Below are 15,198 nucleotides of genomic sequence, written 5' to 3'. Positions count from 1 at the left end.
CAGGTCCAGGAGACAGCAGGGTGGGCAAGGGAGTTGTTGGCGTCTTGCAAGAAACGATATCTGGAGCCAGGTGGGCAGCGGGGCAGGCGAAGTCCTCAGCCCAGCAGAGCAGAGCCTCCCACAGCCAATGCCAACAGAGATCAGTGTGGCGTGGAGCCGCGCTCTGGGGTGTAGAGCTTGGCTGTCTTGGCAGTGGTCTGGAGCCTGCCTTAGTTATACCTTGAGAGTGGTGTACTCCACCCTTCTGGGTCTTTTGATAAGTATCTTAGTGCCCCTAATGCCAAATGTGGAATTTCCCTGGGAGCTCATCTATGGGTGGTCTCACACTGCAGACACAGCTATTCTGGTCATGTGTGCAGATATCTTAGGTGTATCTCCTTGCCCAATGTGTCTACTCTGACTTAGGTAGTTTTCCTCTTGAACCAAAGGGTCATGGCTGACTGGCAGCCATCTTGGTTGGCATGAGTGACTCCACTTTGTTTTATGTGCTTTATGCTGTCCTGATCGGACCAATGCTATTCTGTCGGTCCTGCTCTCCACAGCATTCTCCAGGCCTTCACTTAATTACCACCGGATTAGTGGAGTCTTCTGACTCCCCACTCCCTTCCCGCTCTGCTCTTCCCTTTGGCAGCATGTAACACAATTGGAATTACACAGTTCTCTGGGCAATGACTTAATATCTTTTCCCCTTCCTTAGCCCATAAACTAAGAGGGCAGGGTCTGCGACTATCTCATTGAGGTTGGAGCAAAATTTCTGGCAGTGAGTGGCCAGTAAATATCTATTGAATGGATAGGTGGGGCTGTTCCAAGGAAGGAGGGAATGAATGAATGAGTGGGTGTGAGTAACTGAATGAATAAAGGTGAGAATGAATGTAAGGTAGTGCTGCCACCTGTTAAAAACTGGGGGACAAAGTTCAGCTCATTGGAGCTGGCCCACAGATTCCTACTGGATCCTAAGGCTAGAGAGAGTTAATGGTGCTGAGTACTTGCTGTGCCCTAAGCAATCAGAGAGGACTTCACGGAGGCAATGTGGGTATTTCCAGCTCCTATAGAGACGAGCTGCACAAGGGAAAGGGAACTCACTCCAGAGGACATGAGGAAATCCTATGGTTATCTGAGGAGACAGAGTCCCTGTTTGCAGGTCATTTAGAAAGTTAGTCACTTGTGGGGGTGAACAGAGGTGGTTGAATTGAGTCTGAATTTCACCTATTGCAACAACGGGCTAGGCTGCTTGACTAAAACCTCAGAGTCAATGGCACAGATTTCTTTTCGGGACCTGACCTGACATGTCACAGAGGCCCTGAGTAAACAGTCAACTCAACCCACATCAGCCAGGGCAGCCGTCAAAGTCCCCATTACACTAGAACTTTATTGTGAAATAAAGCCATTTGTTTGAAATCTCCAGGTTCCTGGAACTTCATAGTTTCGAGACTTTCCGTCTGTCTTTGGTAGAGAAGTGTGCAAGCCTCTGGGGCCAGTGGCAGTGCCCACGGCCAGAGGCTCAGAGTCTGGTCACATGAAGAAAGGGTGGATGTGAAACTGAATGCTTGGTGCGTTTCTGATCAATCAGATATCAAATCAGCGAGTCATCGCTTTATTCATTGCACATGAGTAAATAAAGTTGTCAGTGGTCAGCAAGCCACAGGGGTGAAAGTGAGGGCAAGAATGGTTTTGTAGCGAAAATGCTGGCGCTGAGTCTGAAAAGGCTGGAGCAAAGCGTGAGGCTAGCAAGGAGGCTGGTACCATAAACCAGAGGCTTTGTCTGGCCCCGCCTCTTCCTCCCACAGGATCAGGCTCTAGCAAGTGCTGATTTCACTCCTACGTGCTGTTTTGCCAGGGCTATTTATTATCTCGCAGGCACAGGACAAGGTCCAGGCGGGCAGACGTTTCCATTGCCAACTTTTCAAGGCCTCCCAACAGCTCTCTGGCCCCCAGAGAGCAGCGTGTCCAGATCTTAATCTGGGAGAGCACAGCCATGGTGCTCTGGGTTCCGGTGCTGGGAGCCCTGCTGGTGGCCCTTGTGGGGTACCTGTGCCTGCCGGGGCTGCTCCGGCAGCGCAGGCCCCAGGAGCCCCCTCTGGATAAAGGCTCTGTGCCCTGGCTGGGCCACGCCATGGCGTTCCGGAGGAATATGTTTGAATTCCTGAAGCACATGCAGGCCAAGCATGGGGACGTGTTCACAGTGCAGCTCGGGGGCCAGTACTTCACCTTTCTCATGGACCCCCTCTCCTTTGGCCCCATCCTCAAGGATGTGAAGAGGAAACTAGACTTTGTGGAGTATGCAGAAAAACTGGTGCTAAAAGTATTTGGGTACCAGTCCGGGCCGGGAGACCACCGGATGATACACTCAGCCAGCACCAAGCACCTCATGGGTGACGGTTTGGAGGATCTCAACAAAACCATGCGGGACTGCCTGTCCTTGGTCACACTGGGGCCCATGGGCCAGCGCCCGGATGCAAGGAGCTGGCAAGAGGATGGCCTCTTTCACTTCTGCTACAGCGCCTTGTTCAAGGCTGGCTATCTGAGCTTGTTTGGCTGCACGAAGGACACGGAGCAGGACCTGCTACAGGCAGAGGAGTTATTTGTGCAGTTCCGCAAGTTTGACCGCCTGTTCCCCAGGTTTGTTTATTCCTTGCTGTGGCCCCGGGAGTGGCTGGAAGTGGGCCGGCTCCAGCGCCTCTTTCACAAGACCCTCTCTGTGAAAGACAACCTGGAGAAGGACGGGATAAGCAACTGGGTAGCCTACATGCTTCAGTTTCTGAGGGAGCAGGGAGTCGCCCCGGCCATGCAGGACAAGTTCAACTTCATGATGCTCTGGGCCTCGCAGGGGAACACGGGGCCTACCTCTTTCTGGGCCCTCTTGTTCCTCCTGAAGCACCCAGAAGCCATGCAGGCATTGAGAGCAGAGGCTGCCCAGGTCCTGGGGGAGGCCAGGCTGGAACCCGGGCAGTCTTTTGACTTGGAGGTTGATGCCCTGCACCGCACCCCAGTGCTGGACAGCGTGATGGAGGAGACACTGCGGCTGCGGGCAGCGCCCACCCTCCTCCGGGTGGTGAACGGCGACCATACCCTACAGATGGCCAGCGGGGAGAAGTACCAGCTCCGCAGCAGAGACATCGTGGCCCTCTTCCCTTACCTCTCAGTGCACATGGACCCTGACATCCACCCCGAGCCCACCACCTTCAAGTACAACCGCTTCCTCAACCCCGATGGCAGCCGAAAAGTGGACTTCTACAAGGCAGGCAAGAAGATCCACCACTACACCATGCCGTGGGGCTCGGGGGTCTCCATGTGCCCCGGGAGGTTCTTGGCCCTGAGTGAGATGAAGCTCTTCGTCCTGCTCATGATCACATACTTCGACCTGGAGCTGGTGGACCCTGACACGCCTGTGCCGCCCGTGGACCCCCAGCGCTGGGGCTTTGGCACCACACAGCCCACCTACGACGTGGTCTTCCGATACCGCCTGCGGTCTCCTGAGTGAGTGCGGCCAAGGGGGCCGCAAGACTGGCCAGAGGGGCACCCTGGGGGCCTCCCCCTGCTCTTGGCCCTCTGAAGCCCCAGACCCCTCCCAACTCCTGCTCCTGGTGGCTCCATGGCACCCTTTCTCTACCTCTGTCCTGGCGGTCCTCCTTGCTCTCTGGCCTAGTTCTGGGCACCTCGCAGGCTCATTCATCATTCTCTCTTTAAAACCCCGTCTCTGACTGTGCGTTCGGCAGAATCCTCCTTTCCCAGGAAACCCCAGGGTGGGGACCGAGCATCGGGGCAGCTCAGTTTGGGAGATAACGTGCCTCGGCCGCACCTGCAACGCAGAAGCCGGTCATCGCCAACAGCGCGGCATCTCCCGACTGTGAGTCCCCACTGCCCCCCGACTTTATATTTTTCTCAATCCTATTCCACGTCTTCTGGAAGTTACATTCTAAACACAGTGGTGCTCAGTAGCAATATAAGGCAAGCCACATGGGTAATTTTTAATGAATTTCTTAGTTGACATGTTTTAAGGCAAAAGAAACAAGTAAAATTCATTTTTTATAATATAGTTTATTTACCCCCACATAGCCAAAATATTAGCATTTCAGCGGGTAATCAATATACAAAATATTTTACATTTCTTTTTCAGTGTTGCCTGCAAAATCTGGTATATGCTTTTTTAAAAATTTGAATTTTCAGGATGACATTAGTTCAAAAAATTATATAGGTTTCAGGTGTACAATTCTATAATGCATCCTCTGAATCTTATATTGTGTGTTCAAAAATCTGGCGTTGACTTTTGACCCCCGCAGCGTGTCTGGATTCAAGCCAGCCACATGCCCAGTGCTCAACAGCCCCGTGGGGCCAGGGGCAGCGCCACCCTAGGGGGCAGCAGGTCTAGAGATACGCTGCTGTTCCTGGAGGAGCCATTCAGGCGCGTCTCTCTGCCCCTCTCGGCCAGAGACCGCTTTCCAAAAGCACCTCTAATGGGCACTACTTTATTTTCTGGCTTCCCATTCCCTTCATTTAAGATTTGCCTGACGTTTAAGATTTGCCACAGCCGGCCCCAAATTTTCCACCCAGTGCAATTGCGCTTTTCCGGCCTTTCCCAGCGGAACTCTCTGTAAAGCAGGGTTGCTTGCGTTTCCTGCCAACCCTGGTGCCAGCTACTCCTGAAAGCCTCCTGGATCCGCCCGTTCCATCCTCTGGCCTCCTGCTCCTGGGCTCCCCTAACGCCTTCTGTATCACAGCACCGCTGTTGTGTGTCCTTACTCCCTGTCCTGGTTCCCTCCTCCTGCCCCTTCCCCACACTGGAGCCATTGGAGCCCGTAGGGCTTGGAACCTTATTCCTTCAGCTCTGAACCCCAGTTCCCCAGATGCAGATTAAATTACAGAAACCAGACTTCCAGTCTCAGCTAGTCTACTTTATGTCCTCAGATCATTTCCTTCCCCTCCCCGCCCGCCCTCAGCTTTCAGTCACATGAACTACAGACGCCCCTGTTGCCAGGCATGCTTACTAGCGCTGGGAGAGTGTGACACAGCACTGCTGCGGGCCGAGGGCAGGGCCCTGGCTGGGGCTGGGACTGCGGCAGCCCAGCCAGCGTAGGGGTCCCGGCAGCATGGACTCCCTGCAAAGACTACCCACTGGGACTTCTCTCTGCTACTCCTATCCTAAATCTCTGACTGCCCTTTTCCTCTCTGTTGAGGTTGCCTGTTCTGCCCCAAGTTTTGCCAGAATAATAGGCCTGGGTTGAGAACATACGCCCAGGCATCTGCCTGGAGCCTGATAGTGGTTCGACTGGTTAGGAGAAGACAGGATGTCCCATCCTATTCCACAAGGGTCCAGGAGCACAAGGAGGAGTGAGTAGGGAGCACACTAGAGGGAGAAGGGGGCTGGGAGGCTGGGGGCCATCCATGGGGAGCTTCCCAGCCACCTGCCCACAGAGCCAGGCCCTGAGCCAGGGCAGCTGCTAGATGGAGCGAAGAGGCGAGGCCTTCACATACCTCCTTGGCCCTGCCCAGGCCTGGCGTTGCATGCTGTCCTTTCCCCCTCACCCAAAGGAATGTGGACCAGGAGGCTGGCCTGTGGACAGGCTGGTGGGGAAGGGCTGGCGGCCACGTCCACTGAATCCGGGCCAAGGGGTCTCAGCTGAGAGCAAGCTTCGAGGGGCCTGTGATTGATCTGAAGGTGTAAATAGGACCCAGGGGAGCCTTGGTGGGTCAGGTATGGGGTGAATACAAGTGTCCCATCCCATAGCCGAGGATGTTCACCATGACAACAGGCCTCCCAGGAAGCCGTGAGTACCCAGAATTGGAGTGAGACGTAGAGGCCAATGCCCACCACGGGCATCTGCTGTCCTAGGGCCCTGCATGGGGACTGCTGGAGACACCCTCTACAAGGACACCTTTCCTTCCCGGGCCAGGGCCTCAAGGCAGTAGGAAGACTGAGACTCTCAGGGATGGGTCCAGCCGCTCCCTGTCCTGACCCAGCCGTTCTGTCCACAATCCCTCATTTCTGAACGAATTTTCTCTCCCTCAGAGAAAAGCCCACCATGTGTATTCTCTGTGGATCGCTTGAAACAAAGCAAGTCAGGGATGACATGCCAATGGCGGAATTCCCAGCATGTGGTGAAGAAAAGAGATGTTTTCCTAGGCAGTAACTGGCCCTGAACGCTCCAACCACACTTCACAGGGGCAGAGCCCTGCCTGCCCTGCATCCCAGGCAGTTCCCCAGGAGGTATATCACAAGCGCCTCCTGGTGGCCAGACCCTGGAACCACCACCAAGGCTGCAGTATTAAAATAACAATATTCCCCCAGGCGAACTGCAGGGATGGGCGCAGTCTAGTGTGGGGCAGGCCTCGGGTTTCTCTGAAGATGGGAGTGAAGGCTGAGGGTGCTATGATCACTCTGGCTGTTGGATGCAGGGGACTGGGTTGGCCAAAAACTCCAGGGGTTTTTTTTTTCCATAAAATAAGACACATGTTTCATTTTTACCAATAACTTTATTGATTTGGATATTTAGGTCAACTATCTCCTGCTCTTGGCTTCTAGTGGGTAGAAGCCAACGGTGTGGCTAAACATCTCCCAATGCCTAAGACAGCCCATAGCAAAGAATTATTTGGCCAGAACAATAGTTCCAAGAAACTTCAAAACCACTTTTGAAATGTTCGATCAGTCATAGCACCTTTTCCATACACTGCACAAATCTTTTTTTGCATCTCAGTCATGTTTTTATCTTTCTTGAAATAATAAAGCTTAATGCATCAAAAGTGTTGTTTATTTTCTTCCATCTTCCATATTGAAATGGCTGTACAAAGCTTTCCAATCAAGATGGCGGAATCGGTGGACAGGGCAGACCCCCCCGCCCCCGTCCCCTGCCCCACATCAAAGTTACAACTAAACTATAGAACAACCATCACTCAGAACCATCAGATCAAGTTGAATCTGAACCATCAGATTGCTTTATAGCTGAGACTGGGCGGCCCGGGGCAAAACACAGGTGGGGCTGACCTTGGCCTGCATGACCAGGAAAACCCCAGGGCCAGCACACCCGGTGGACAGCTACAGACCACGTCAGAGCACCACCACCCTGCCCCTTGCACAGCTGATCTTCCACGGAGGGCAGAGGTTGGTGGGCAGTGGTCACAGCCAGTCCTTGCAGCTGACTGGCCTGGGTAAATCTCTCCCATTGATCTGCCAACAGCAACCAAGGCTCAACTACCAGAGGAGGGGGTACTTAGCCCACACAAAGGGCACACCTTGAGCACCCAGCTTGGGTGATAGGGGTGGCTGTGCCACTGGACCCTACAGGACACCTACTACATGAGGCCACACTACCACGACACAGAGTCAAAGCAGCTCCACCTAATACATAGAAAGAAACACACGGAGGCTGCTAAAACCAGGAGACAAAGAAACATGGCACAAAAGAAAGAACAGGTGAAAACTCCAGAAAAAGAGTTAAAAGAAATGGAGATAAGCAATCTATCACATGCAGAGTTCAAAACAATGGTTATAAGGATGCTCAAGGAACTAAGTGAGGACCTCAGCAGCAGAAAAAAAGATCCAGCCAGAAACAAAGGGCACACTAATTGAAATACAGAACAATTTACAGGGAAACACCAGTAGAGTGGATGAAGCTGAGAATCAAATCAATGATTTGGAACATAAGGAAGCAAAAAACAAGCAATCAAATCAACAAGAAGAGAAAGGAATCCAAAAAAATGAGGGTACTATAAGCATCTTCCAGGTCAACTTTAAGAGGTCCAACACTTGCATCATAGGGGTGCCATAAGAGAAGAGAAAGAGCAAGAAATTAGGAATATATTTGAAAGAATAATGAAAGAAAACTTCCCTGATTTGATGAAGGAAATAGACATGCAAGTCCAGGGAGCATGGAGAGTCCCAAACAAGATGGATGCAAAGAGGCCCACTCCAAGACACATCATAATTAAAACACCATAGGTTAAAGAAAAAAAGAATCTTAAATGCGGCAAGAAAAAAGCAGTTAGTTACGTACAGGGGAGCACCCATAAGACTGTCAGCTGATTTCTCAAAAGAAATGGCAGGTTAGATGGGATTGGCAATAATTATTCAAAGTCATGAAAAGCAGGGACCTACAGCCAAGATTGCTCTATGCAGCAAAGCCATCATTTAGAATCGAAGGATAGATAAAGAGCTTCCCAGACAAGAAACAGCTAAAGGAGTTCATCATCACCAAACCATTACTATATGAAATGTTAAATGGACTTTTTAAGAAAAAAAAGATCAAAACTGTGAACAATAAAATGGCAAAAAATACATATGTATCAACAATTGAATCTCAAGATCAAAGTAAGCAAACAAGAAGAACAGAGACAGAATCATGGATACAGAGAGCTTTTTGATGGTTGCCAGATGGGAGTGTGGGGGAATGCAGGAAGGGGTAAGGGAATTAAAAAGTACAAAGAAGTAGAGGATCCAGCCAAGATGGAGGCATAGTTAGTGATGCTTCTCTTCCTCGTCCAACCAAAAGAAGGATAACAACCAATTTTAAAAACAATAGACAACCATAACTTCCAGAAAATCATACTGCATGAAGTCCAACAATGAAGAAGTTAAAGAAATATTCATCTGGCCTGGTAGGAGGGGCAGAGACGGGGGTGGGGACAGAGAGGATGCACGGCAAGGTGGTGGCTGGAGGACTGGGGTGGGCAGATCCCACATTCACCTGCGGATAAGCCAGGAAAACAATGGGTGAGTGAGACAGACCGTGCAACCCAGGCTTTTAGTTTCCAGTGCAGGAAACTAAAGACTCAAAATCCCTTGCTGTAAAAATCTGTGGGGGTCGCAGCAGTGGGAGAAACTCCCAGTCTCAGAAGAGAGTCCATTGAAGAGACCCACAGGGTCCTAGAATGTACACAAACCCACCTACCTGGAAATCAGCACCTGAAAGGGCACAATTTGCTTGTGGGAAGTGAAGGAAGTGGCAGAAAGTGGGGTGAGAGCCGAGTGAGGGGCATGGTCCCCTCTCGGACCCCTCCCCCACAGCCAGCACCACAATGCAGCGATGTGGGCTGCGCCGCCCTGGCGGATACCTACGGCTCTGCCCCTTCCAAGGTAACAGGCGCACCAAGACAAAGAAATATGGCCCAAATCAAAGACCAGATGAAAACTCCAGGAAAAGAACTGAGCAATGAGGAGACAGACAAGCTATCCGATGCAGAGTTCAAAACACTAGTGATCAGGATGTTTGCAGAATTGATTGAGCTCAGTCATAAAATGAAGGAAGAAATGAATGCTATACAAAGTGAAATAAAGCAAAATAGACAGGGAACCAACAGTGAAGGGAAGGAAACCAGGACTCAAATCAATGATTTGGAACAAAAGGAAGAAGTAAACATCCAACAAGAACAGAATGAGGAAACAAGAATTCAAAAAGATGTGGAGAGGCTTAGGAAGCTCTGGGACAACTTTAAATGTTCCAACATCTGAATCATAGGGGTGCCAGAAAAAGAAGAGGAAGAGCAAGAAATTGCAAACTTATTTGAAAAAATAATGAAGGAAAATTTCCCCAATCTGGTGAAGGAAATAGACTTCCAGGAAGTCAAGGAAGCTCAGAGAGTCTGACAGAAATTGGACCCAAGAAAGCACATGCCAAGATACATCATAATTAAATTACCCAAGATTAAAGATAAGGAGAGAATCTTAAAAGCAGCAAGAGAAAAGGAGAGAGTACAAAGGAGTTCCCATAAGACTATCAGCTGATTTCTCACAAGAAAACTTGCAGGCAAGAAGGGGCTGGAGAGAAGTATTGAAAATCATGAAAGGCAAGGACCTACATCCAATATTACTCCATCCAGCAAAGCTACCATTTAGAATGGAAGGGCAGATAAAGGGCTTCCCAGATAAGGAAAAGGTAAAGGAGTTCATCACCCAGCCTTTATTATATGAAATATTAAAGGGACTTATCTAAGAAATAGAAGAAGATCAAAAACTATGAACAGTAAAATGACAACAAACTCACAACTATCAACAACTGCACCTAAAAAACATAAAAATGAAGCAAACAGCTAGAACAGGAAGAGAATCGCAGAAATGGAGATCACATGGAGGGTTATCAGTGGGGAGGCAGAGGGGGAGAATGAGGGGAAAAGGTGCAGGGAATAAGAAGTACAAATGGTAAGCACAAGATAGGTGGAGGGAGGTTAAGAACAGTATAGGAAATGGAGAAGCCAAAGAACTCATATGTATGACCCATGGACATGAACTGTGTGAGGGGAGGGAAATGCTGGAGGGTGGGGGGGTGCAGGGAGAAGGGGGATAAAAGGGAGGAAAAAATGGGACAACTGTAATAGCATAATCAATAAAATATACTTTAAAAATTTTTTAAAAAGAAGAAATACAAAGAGGTAGTTACAGAAACTGGTCCCTGGTTCCAGAAAGTTTGGGGACCTCTGCAATAGATGATAGGAGAACATGACACTAGGAAACAGTGGTCCGCTGGGCAACTATTGCGGCGGCTCAGGGAGTACGATGTCCGGGGAGGAGTGGGCAGACGCTGCTGAAGGTTGAGAACTGAAAATTGACCACTGGGTTTAGCAACATCATCAATGAGACCCTTGGAGAGAAGACTCTGGGTGGATCCCCTACTGAGCTGGGTCCCATCCACTCTCACTAGACCGTGGCATGGCCACGTGGCCTTCATTTTCCCTCACATTCCCCTTGTTGGGGGAGTCCTCAGCCTCCCTCTCCCCAAGGTCATTCATGCTGGTCATTTCTTCTTCGGCAGTGAGGCTGCTCCTCTCACAACTGCTGGACAGCCGGGCCTGGGGAGGGAAAGGGGCCTGGTGCCGTCCAAACATAGTGGCCAGGGAAGCCTTCAGGTACTGGCCAAAGCAGCGGGTAGAAAAGGCGTAGAGGACAGGGGTGAAGCAGCAGTGAAGGAAGGCGATGCTCTCCGTCACCTGCAGCGCATAATCCAGGTACTTGCTGGCATTGCAGTCCCATAAGACTTTCAGGTCCATCAGCGAGTGCAGGAACAAGGTGAGGTTGTAGGGGAACCACAGCAGGAAGAAGGCCAGCACGAGGGCTATGGCCATCTTTAGAGCCCGGCCCCTGCCTGGGGGCCTCAGCCTGACCAGGACAGAGCCGATGCGGGAGTAGAAGAAGATCATGGTGAGGAGAGGAATGAGAAACCCCAAGGTGTTCTGCTGGAAGCGGAGAAGGAGCTTCCAGAAGGTCCCGTGTCCCCCAAAATCCGGATAGCATTTCCATACACCCAAAGGGTTTTCATGTGTCTGCACAAAGATCATGTCCGGGATGGAGACAGCCAGGGCCACAGCCCATACCGTGACAACAAGGAGCCAGCGTTTGGACCGGGTCCGCAGCCTGTGGTGGGCCTGAGCGTGGACAATCTCCAGGTACTTGTCCAGGCTCATGCAGCTAATGAAGAAGATGCCACTGTAGAGGTTGATGGTATAGAGTATGCTCACGGTCTTGCACAAAAAACTCCCAAAGACCCAATGCCAGGCCACAGAAATGGCCCAGAAGGGCAGGGTCACCACGAACAGGAGGTTGGAGACAGCCAGGTTCAGCAGATAGACCTCTGTCATCCGCCTGCGAGGCACGTACCGGAGCAAGACCACTAGGAGAAGGAGGTTCCCGCCCAGGCCCAGCACGAAGACCAGGCTGTAGAAGACTGGCAGGAAGGCTTTGCTGAAGGACAGCACCTCATCCTTCCTGCAGAGCAGGAAGGCCTCCAGGTTCAGGTAGTACTCGTAGTCATAGAAGGAGCTGCTGTTCTCAGAGCTGGTGACCTCGGTGGTGAGCAGCGGCTGAGGGGAGGCGGCGGTCGCCATGCTGGCCGGACACGCCCAGTCCTGGAGCTCTGCGGACCAGAGAGTAGTGTGAGAGAAATGAGGTGAAGCCCAGCAATCCCTCGCTCTCTTCACACCCAATTTATACTGTTCTGGGATGTCCAGTAGACAGTTTGCACCTACATCAGCACCTGCAGCCCAGCTAGTACGAGCACAAGTGTGGGGAGCCCGAGTCTGTCACTGACTAATCCTGTCGCCTTGGGTGAGAGACTTAGCCTCAGGTGTTCTCATGGCATCTACTTCTTTCATTATGGTTTTTCTTCTTTACTTTTCTCCCTCATCATTTAAACAAACTGGTACTGTCTTTCCAATTTTTCCTTATTATTTAGGGCTACCAATTCACCTATTTATTGTGTCTACAAACTCTTCCCCGTGTGTGTCTTTTAATTATTCTTTGCGTAGCTTATGATTTTTTAAAAACTGAGAGCTTCCCTTCAGTGGGGCTTGTTTTACCTATAAAAAGTCTGGTGTGCCCGCTCTGGCCTTGAGCCTTCTTTACTTCCAGCACCTGAGAATTTCTCTTGCTTTTACTTGGAGGATTCTAGTTATAAATATGGTTTTATAGCAATATTTTCTTTTATATTTAATATTTCATTTTAACCAGAATGTTTAGGTTTGAAGCAGAAAGTTGTGATTTACCATGTTGATAGACTCAGAACAGCTAAACTTTTCCATCCCTCAGTTTCCCCATCTTTAAAATGATAATAATAATAGTGCCTATTCATGGGGTTCTTAGGAGGCTTAAATGTTGGGAAACGCCTGGCTTGGTTTCAGGAGCTGTAACCCTGCCAACGGGCTGGAGGGCCCCAGGGCTGAAATAATCCAGAGGCCTTGGAGAAACAGGCTTCTGAGGCGACTTGACCTGTTCCCCTGGGTAGGGGCAGAGCCCCTGCCCCTCTGCTTTGCCTTGAGATGGTCTTGGCCAAGGATGGGTAAGACCCCTCGGGGAAGGGGCAACCTAAGACAGGCCTGAGCCGATAAGGGCAGCAGATAAGAAATTGGGGGACACGGAGAAGGGGCAAAGAGGCCCCCGAACCTCTCGGCTTGGCTTGGACACAGCCAGAGTCCTCATTACAGCCAAAAAGCAGTCTCCTTATCCCTTGGTGGTTCCCTCCCCCGCGCCTGGCTAACAGTGCAGGAAAAACAGCCCTAGATCAGATCTGGTGGTTGCCAGGGTAATCAGAACTAAAAATAAATTCCTTAGAATGAGCTCTGTTCCTCCCTCAGATCTCTGGTCAGCTCATGCTGCGAAGGACCTTCACATTATTTACACCCCTTACCCTTTATCATTAAGGTGCTTGCCTTTGTCATCATTCTCTTTTGTTTAGACTGATCTCCTCTTGGACCCATATGAACCAGTAAACTCCTGTCACTTGTTTTCTTAAAGGTATCTATTCTCTGTAAAACTTTACATGCTAATGTAACATGTGTATGTATGCATTCCTGTTGCCTAGCCCACTGATAAGTTTTTCAATAAAAGCCTTGGAACAAAGCGCGACGGGGCCTTCCCCACTAGGGGGATGTGCCACGGCCTTCTCTGGTAGGAGGGAAGTGCCCCGTCTGCTCCGGGGCAAACAGAGAAGTGTTTGCAACGTTATTGTGTTTATTCCCCCTCATCCGTGACAACCCCAGGATGGGCTCTGTGGGTTTCAGAGCCCGGCTCCCACCGCAGCTGGCCCCCAGCCGGTTTCCCTCAGGTTTCAGGGAGCGCTGCGCTCTCTGCGGCGCACCTATAGCACCCCTATAGCCACCACGCGGTGCGACATTTGGGCCCCGTTGGAGCCCAGTGCAGATGGGGTCGAAAAGTGACCCCAAAATTCCTCGGACAGCGGCTGCTGAAGCAACGCCTGTCAGGGACCACACACCGACTGGATTGGAAGAGGCCTCTTCCCCGGGAAAGGGAGTCAGCGGCACCGTCCCTGTATGGGTGGAGCTGCGGGGGTGTGTCAGGTTCAGGGAGAGCTTGAAGCCGGTGCCCATTCAGTAGGTAGGTTTGGTTTATTTAGAATTTCTGTCCTGTGTTTTCCCCTCCCCCTGTTAGCATCTGAAAGTTTCAATCTGAACTCAAAAGAAAAAAAGAGAGAAACCCTCCTTGCAGACTTGCTTTCTCTCCCTTGAGTCAGCCACATTTCGGGCACCGGTCGAGCACTTAGACGCTCATAGGGCGCTCGCCGATATAAAGGCTCCCATGGAAGGATCAGCTGGACGTGGACCCGCACAGGACACTAGGTCTCCGGCCAGCCGGAAGGCGAAGTCCACGCAACGAGAGGCACACGGTCAAAGCCTTCACAGTCCCAACCCTGCGGCACATTCCCATCTAGGTTTTAACTCTCAAGACGAGAAAGCAAGACTCCAGCTTGGAGTGAAAAGTGCAGTTTTTCCGGACCCTTTCTCTCCTCTCCCTCTGCTTTTCAAACAGGGAGTCTCCAGCCATTAAGTAATTAAGCAGTCAGGACGGAGAAGGAGAGCTTCGGTCTCAGCGGAACAGCTCCGGGGAGCTGCGCGCTCGGGTGTCTCCACGTGAGTGGAGGCTGTCACGGGAGTGTCTGGGGTTATTTCCTAAAACGTGCAAGGGCCTCACAGGGAATTCCACTGACGGTAAAATAAAGTTGGTGGTAACCAAGGAGGGACACCCTTGGAAGCCCTCTCCCGAAAGCAGCCCGTTTTTTCAGTCCCTGGCTTTTAATCAGAACAGGCTTTTCATAAACAGCGGAGTGGAGTTGAGAGATACCGGAGCCAGAAAACAAAAACGACAGCATCCCAGCCGCAAAAATGGGCTCAAAACTTTCTAGGGAACAGACGATGTATTCTCAACTGCTTCAGCATCTTCTTAAGGCTGCAGGATGCAAAGTTAAAGGGAAAAATATAGTTAATTTATTGCAGACAGTGAAGAAATACTGTCCATGGTTTTCAGAAGGTTGTTTGGATTTGAAAGGATGGGAAGAGGTCGGACAGAGACTGAAATGGCTTCAAGAAAATGGGATCCTTACAGGACGTCAGGATTTATTAACTTAGAGGCTAATTAGAACAGCTCTAGTCCCTATTCATACTGCAAATTTTAGTATTCAGGAAAGCTCAGACTCAGTGGAAAGAGACCACAAAGTGAATGCCTGCGTGGGTAATGAACCTAATTAGAGAGCCTCCCCCACAAACAGAGAAAGGAGATTCCCCTTTTAGCTCTCCTACTGCCCGGCCTCAGGAGGATGTGTGGGAAGATTTACCACCTCGTCCTCCGCCTCCTCCTCCCCCCCGACTCCCCTCCAGCATTTAAAGAGACCACCACTGCTATGCAGCAATGTCTTAAAGAGGCTGCTCAAGCAGGAGACTGGGATGCTTTATCAGCTGTTCCGATTGTCAGTAAGACGTGCAGAC

The 15,198-nt window shown here is 50.6% G+C and overlaps 2 protein-coding genes across 2 annotated transcripts in view; one reads left to right on the top strand and one right to left on the bottom strand.

The window, feature by feature from the left end:
• The first annotated feature begins 1,648 nt into the window (after nucleotides 1-1,648).
• Nucleotides 1,649-4,509, top strand: LOC129087561 (5-beta-cholestane-3-alpha,7-alpha-diol 12-alpha-hydroxylase). Its single transcript, XM_054594487.1, has one exon. The coding sequence runs from the start codon at nucleotides 1,976-1,978 to the stop codon at nucleotides 3,479-3,481; it is 1,506 nt and encodes a 501-aa protein (XP_054450462.1). The 5' UTR covers nucleotides 1,649-1,975; the 3' UTR covers nucleotides 3,482-4,509.
• Nucleotides 4,510-9,916: 5,407 nt separating this feature from the next.
• The window catches only part of ACKR2 (atypical chemokine receptor 2), a 31,252-nt gene continuing 25,970 nt past the window's right edge, over nucleotides 9,917-15,198 (bottom strand). Inside the window, exon 2 of the mRNA XM_054594532.1 lies at nucleotides 9,917-11,837. Coding sequence (XP_054450507.1) covers nucleotides 10,597-11,808 — 1,212 coding nt within the window. The 5' untranslated portion in view covers nucleotides 11,809-11,837 and the 3' untranslated portion in view covers nucleotides 9,917-10,596. The remainder of the gene's footprint in view (nucleotides 11,838-15,198) is intronic.

The sequence above is a fragment of the Pteronotus mesoamericanus genome, unplaced genomic scaffold (assembly GCF_021234165.1).
Source record: "Pteronotus mesoamericanus isolate MK-2021 breed Mesoamerican mustached bat unplaced genomic scaffold, CSHL_Meso_final scaffold_533, whole genome shotgun sequence".
Lineage (NCBI taxonomy): Eukaryota > Metazoa > Chordata > Mammalia > Chiroptera > Mormoopidae > Pteronotus > Pteronotus mesoamericanus.
This window is presented reverse-complemented; position numbering and strand designations above follow the sequence as displayed.

Excerpts from the sequence above, each read along its gene's own strand:
- LOC129087561 (XM_054594487.1), top strand. The coding sequence starts at position 1,976 with ATGGTGCTCTGGGTTCCGGTGCTGGGAGCCCTGCTGGTGGCCCTTGTG.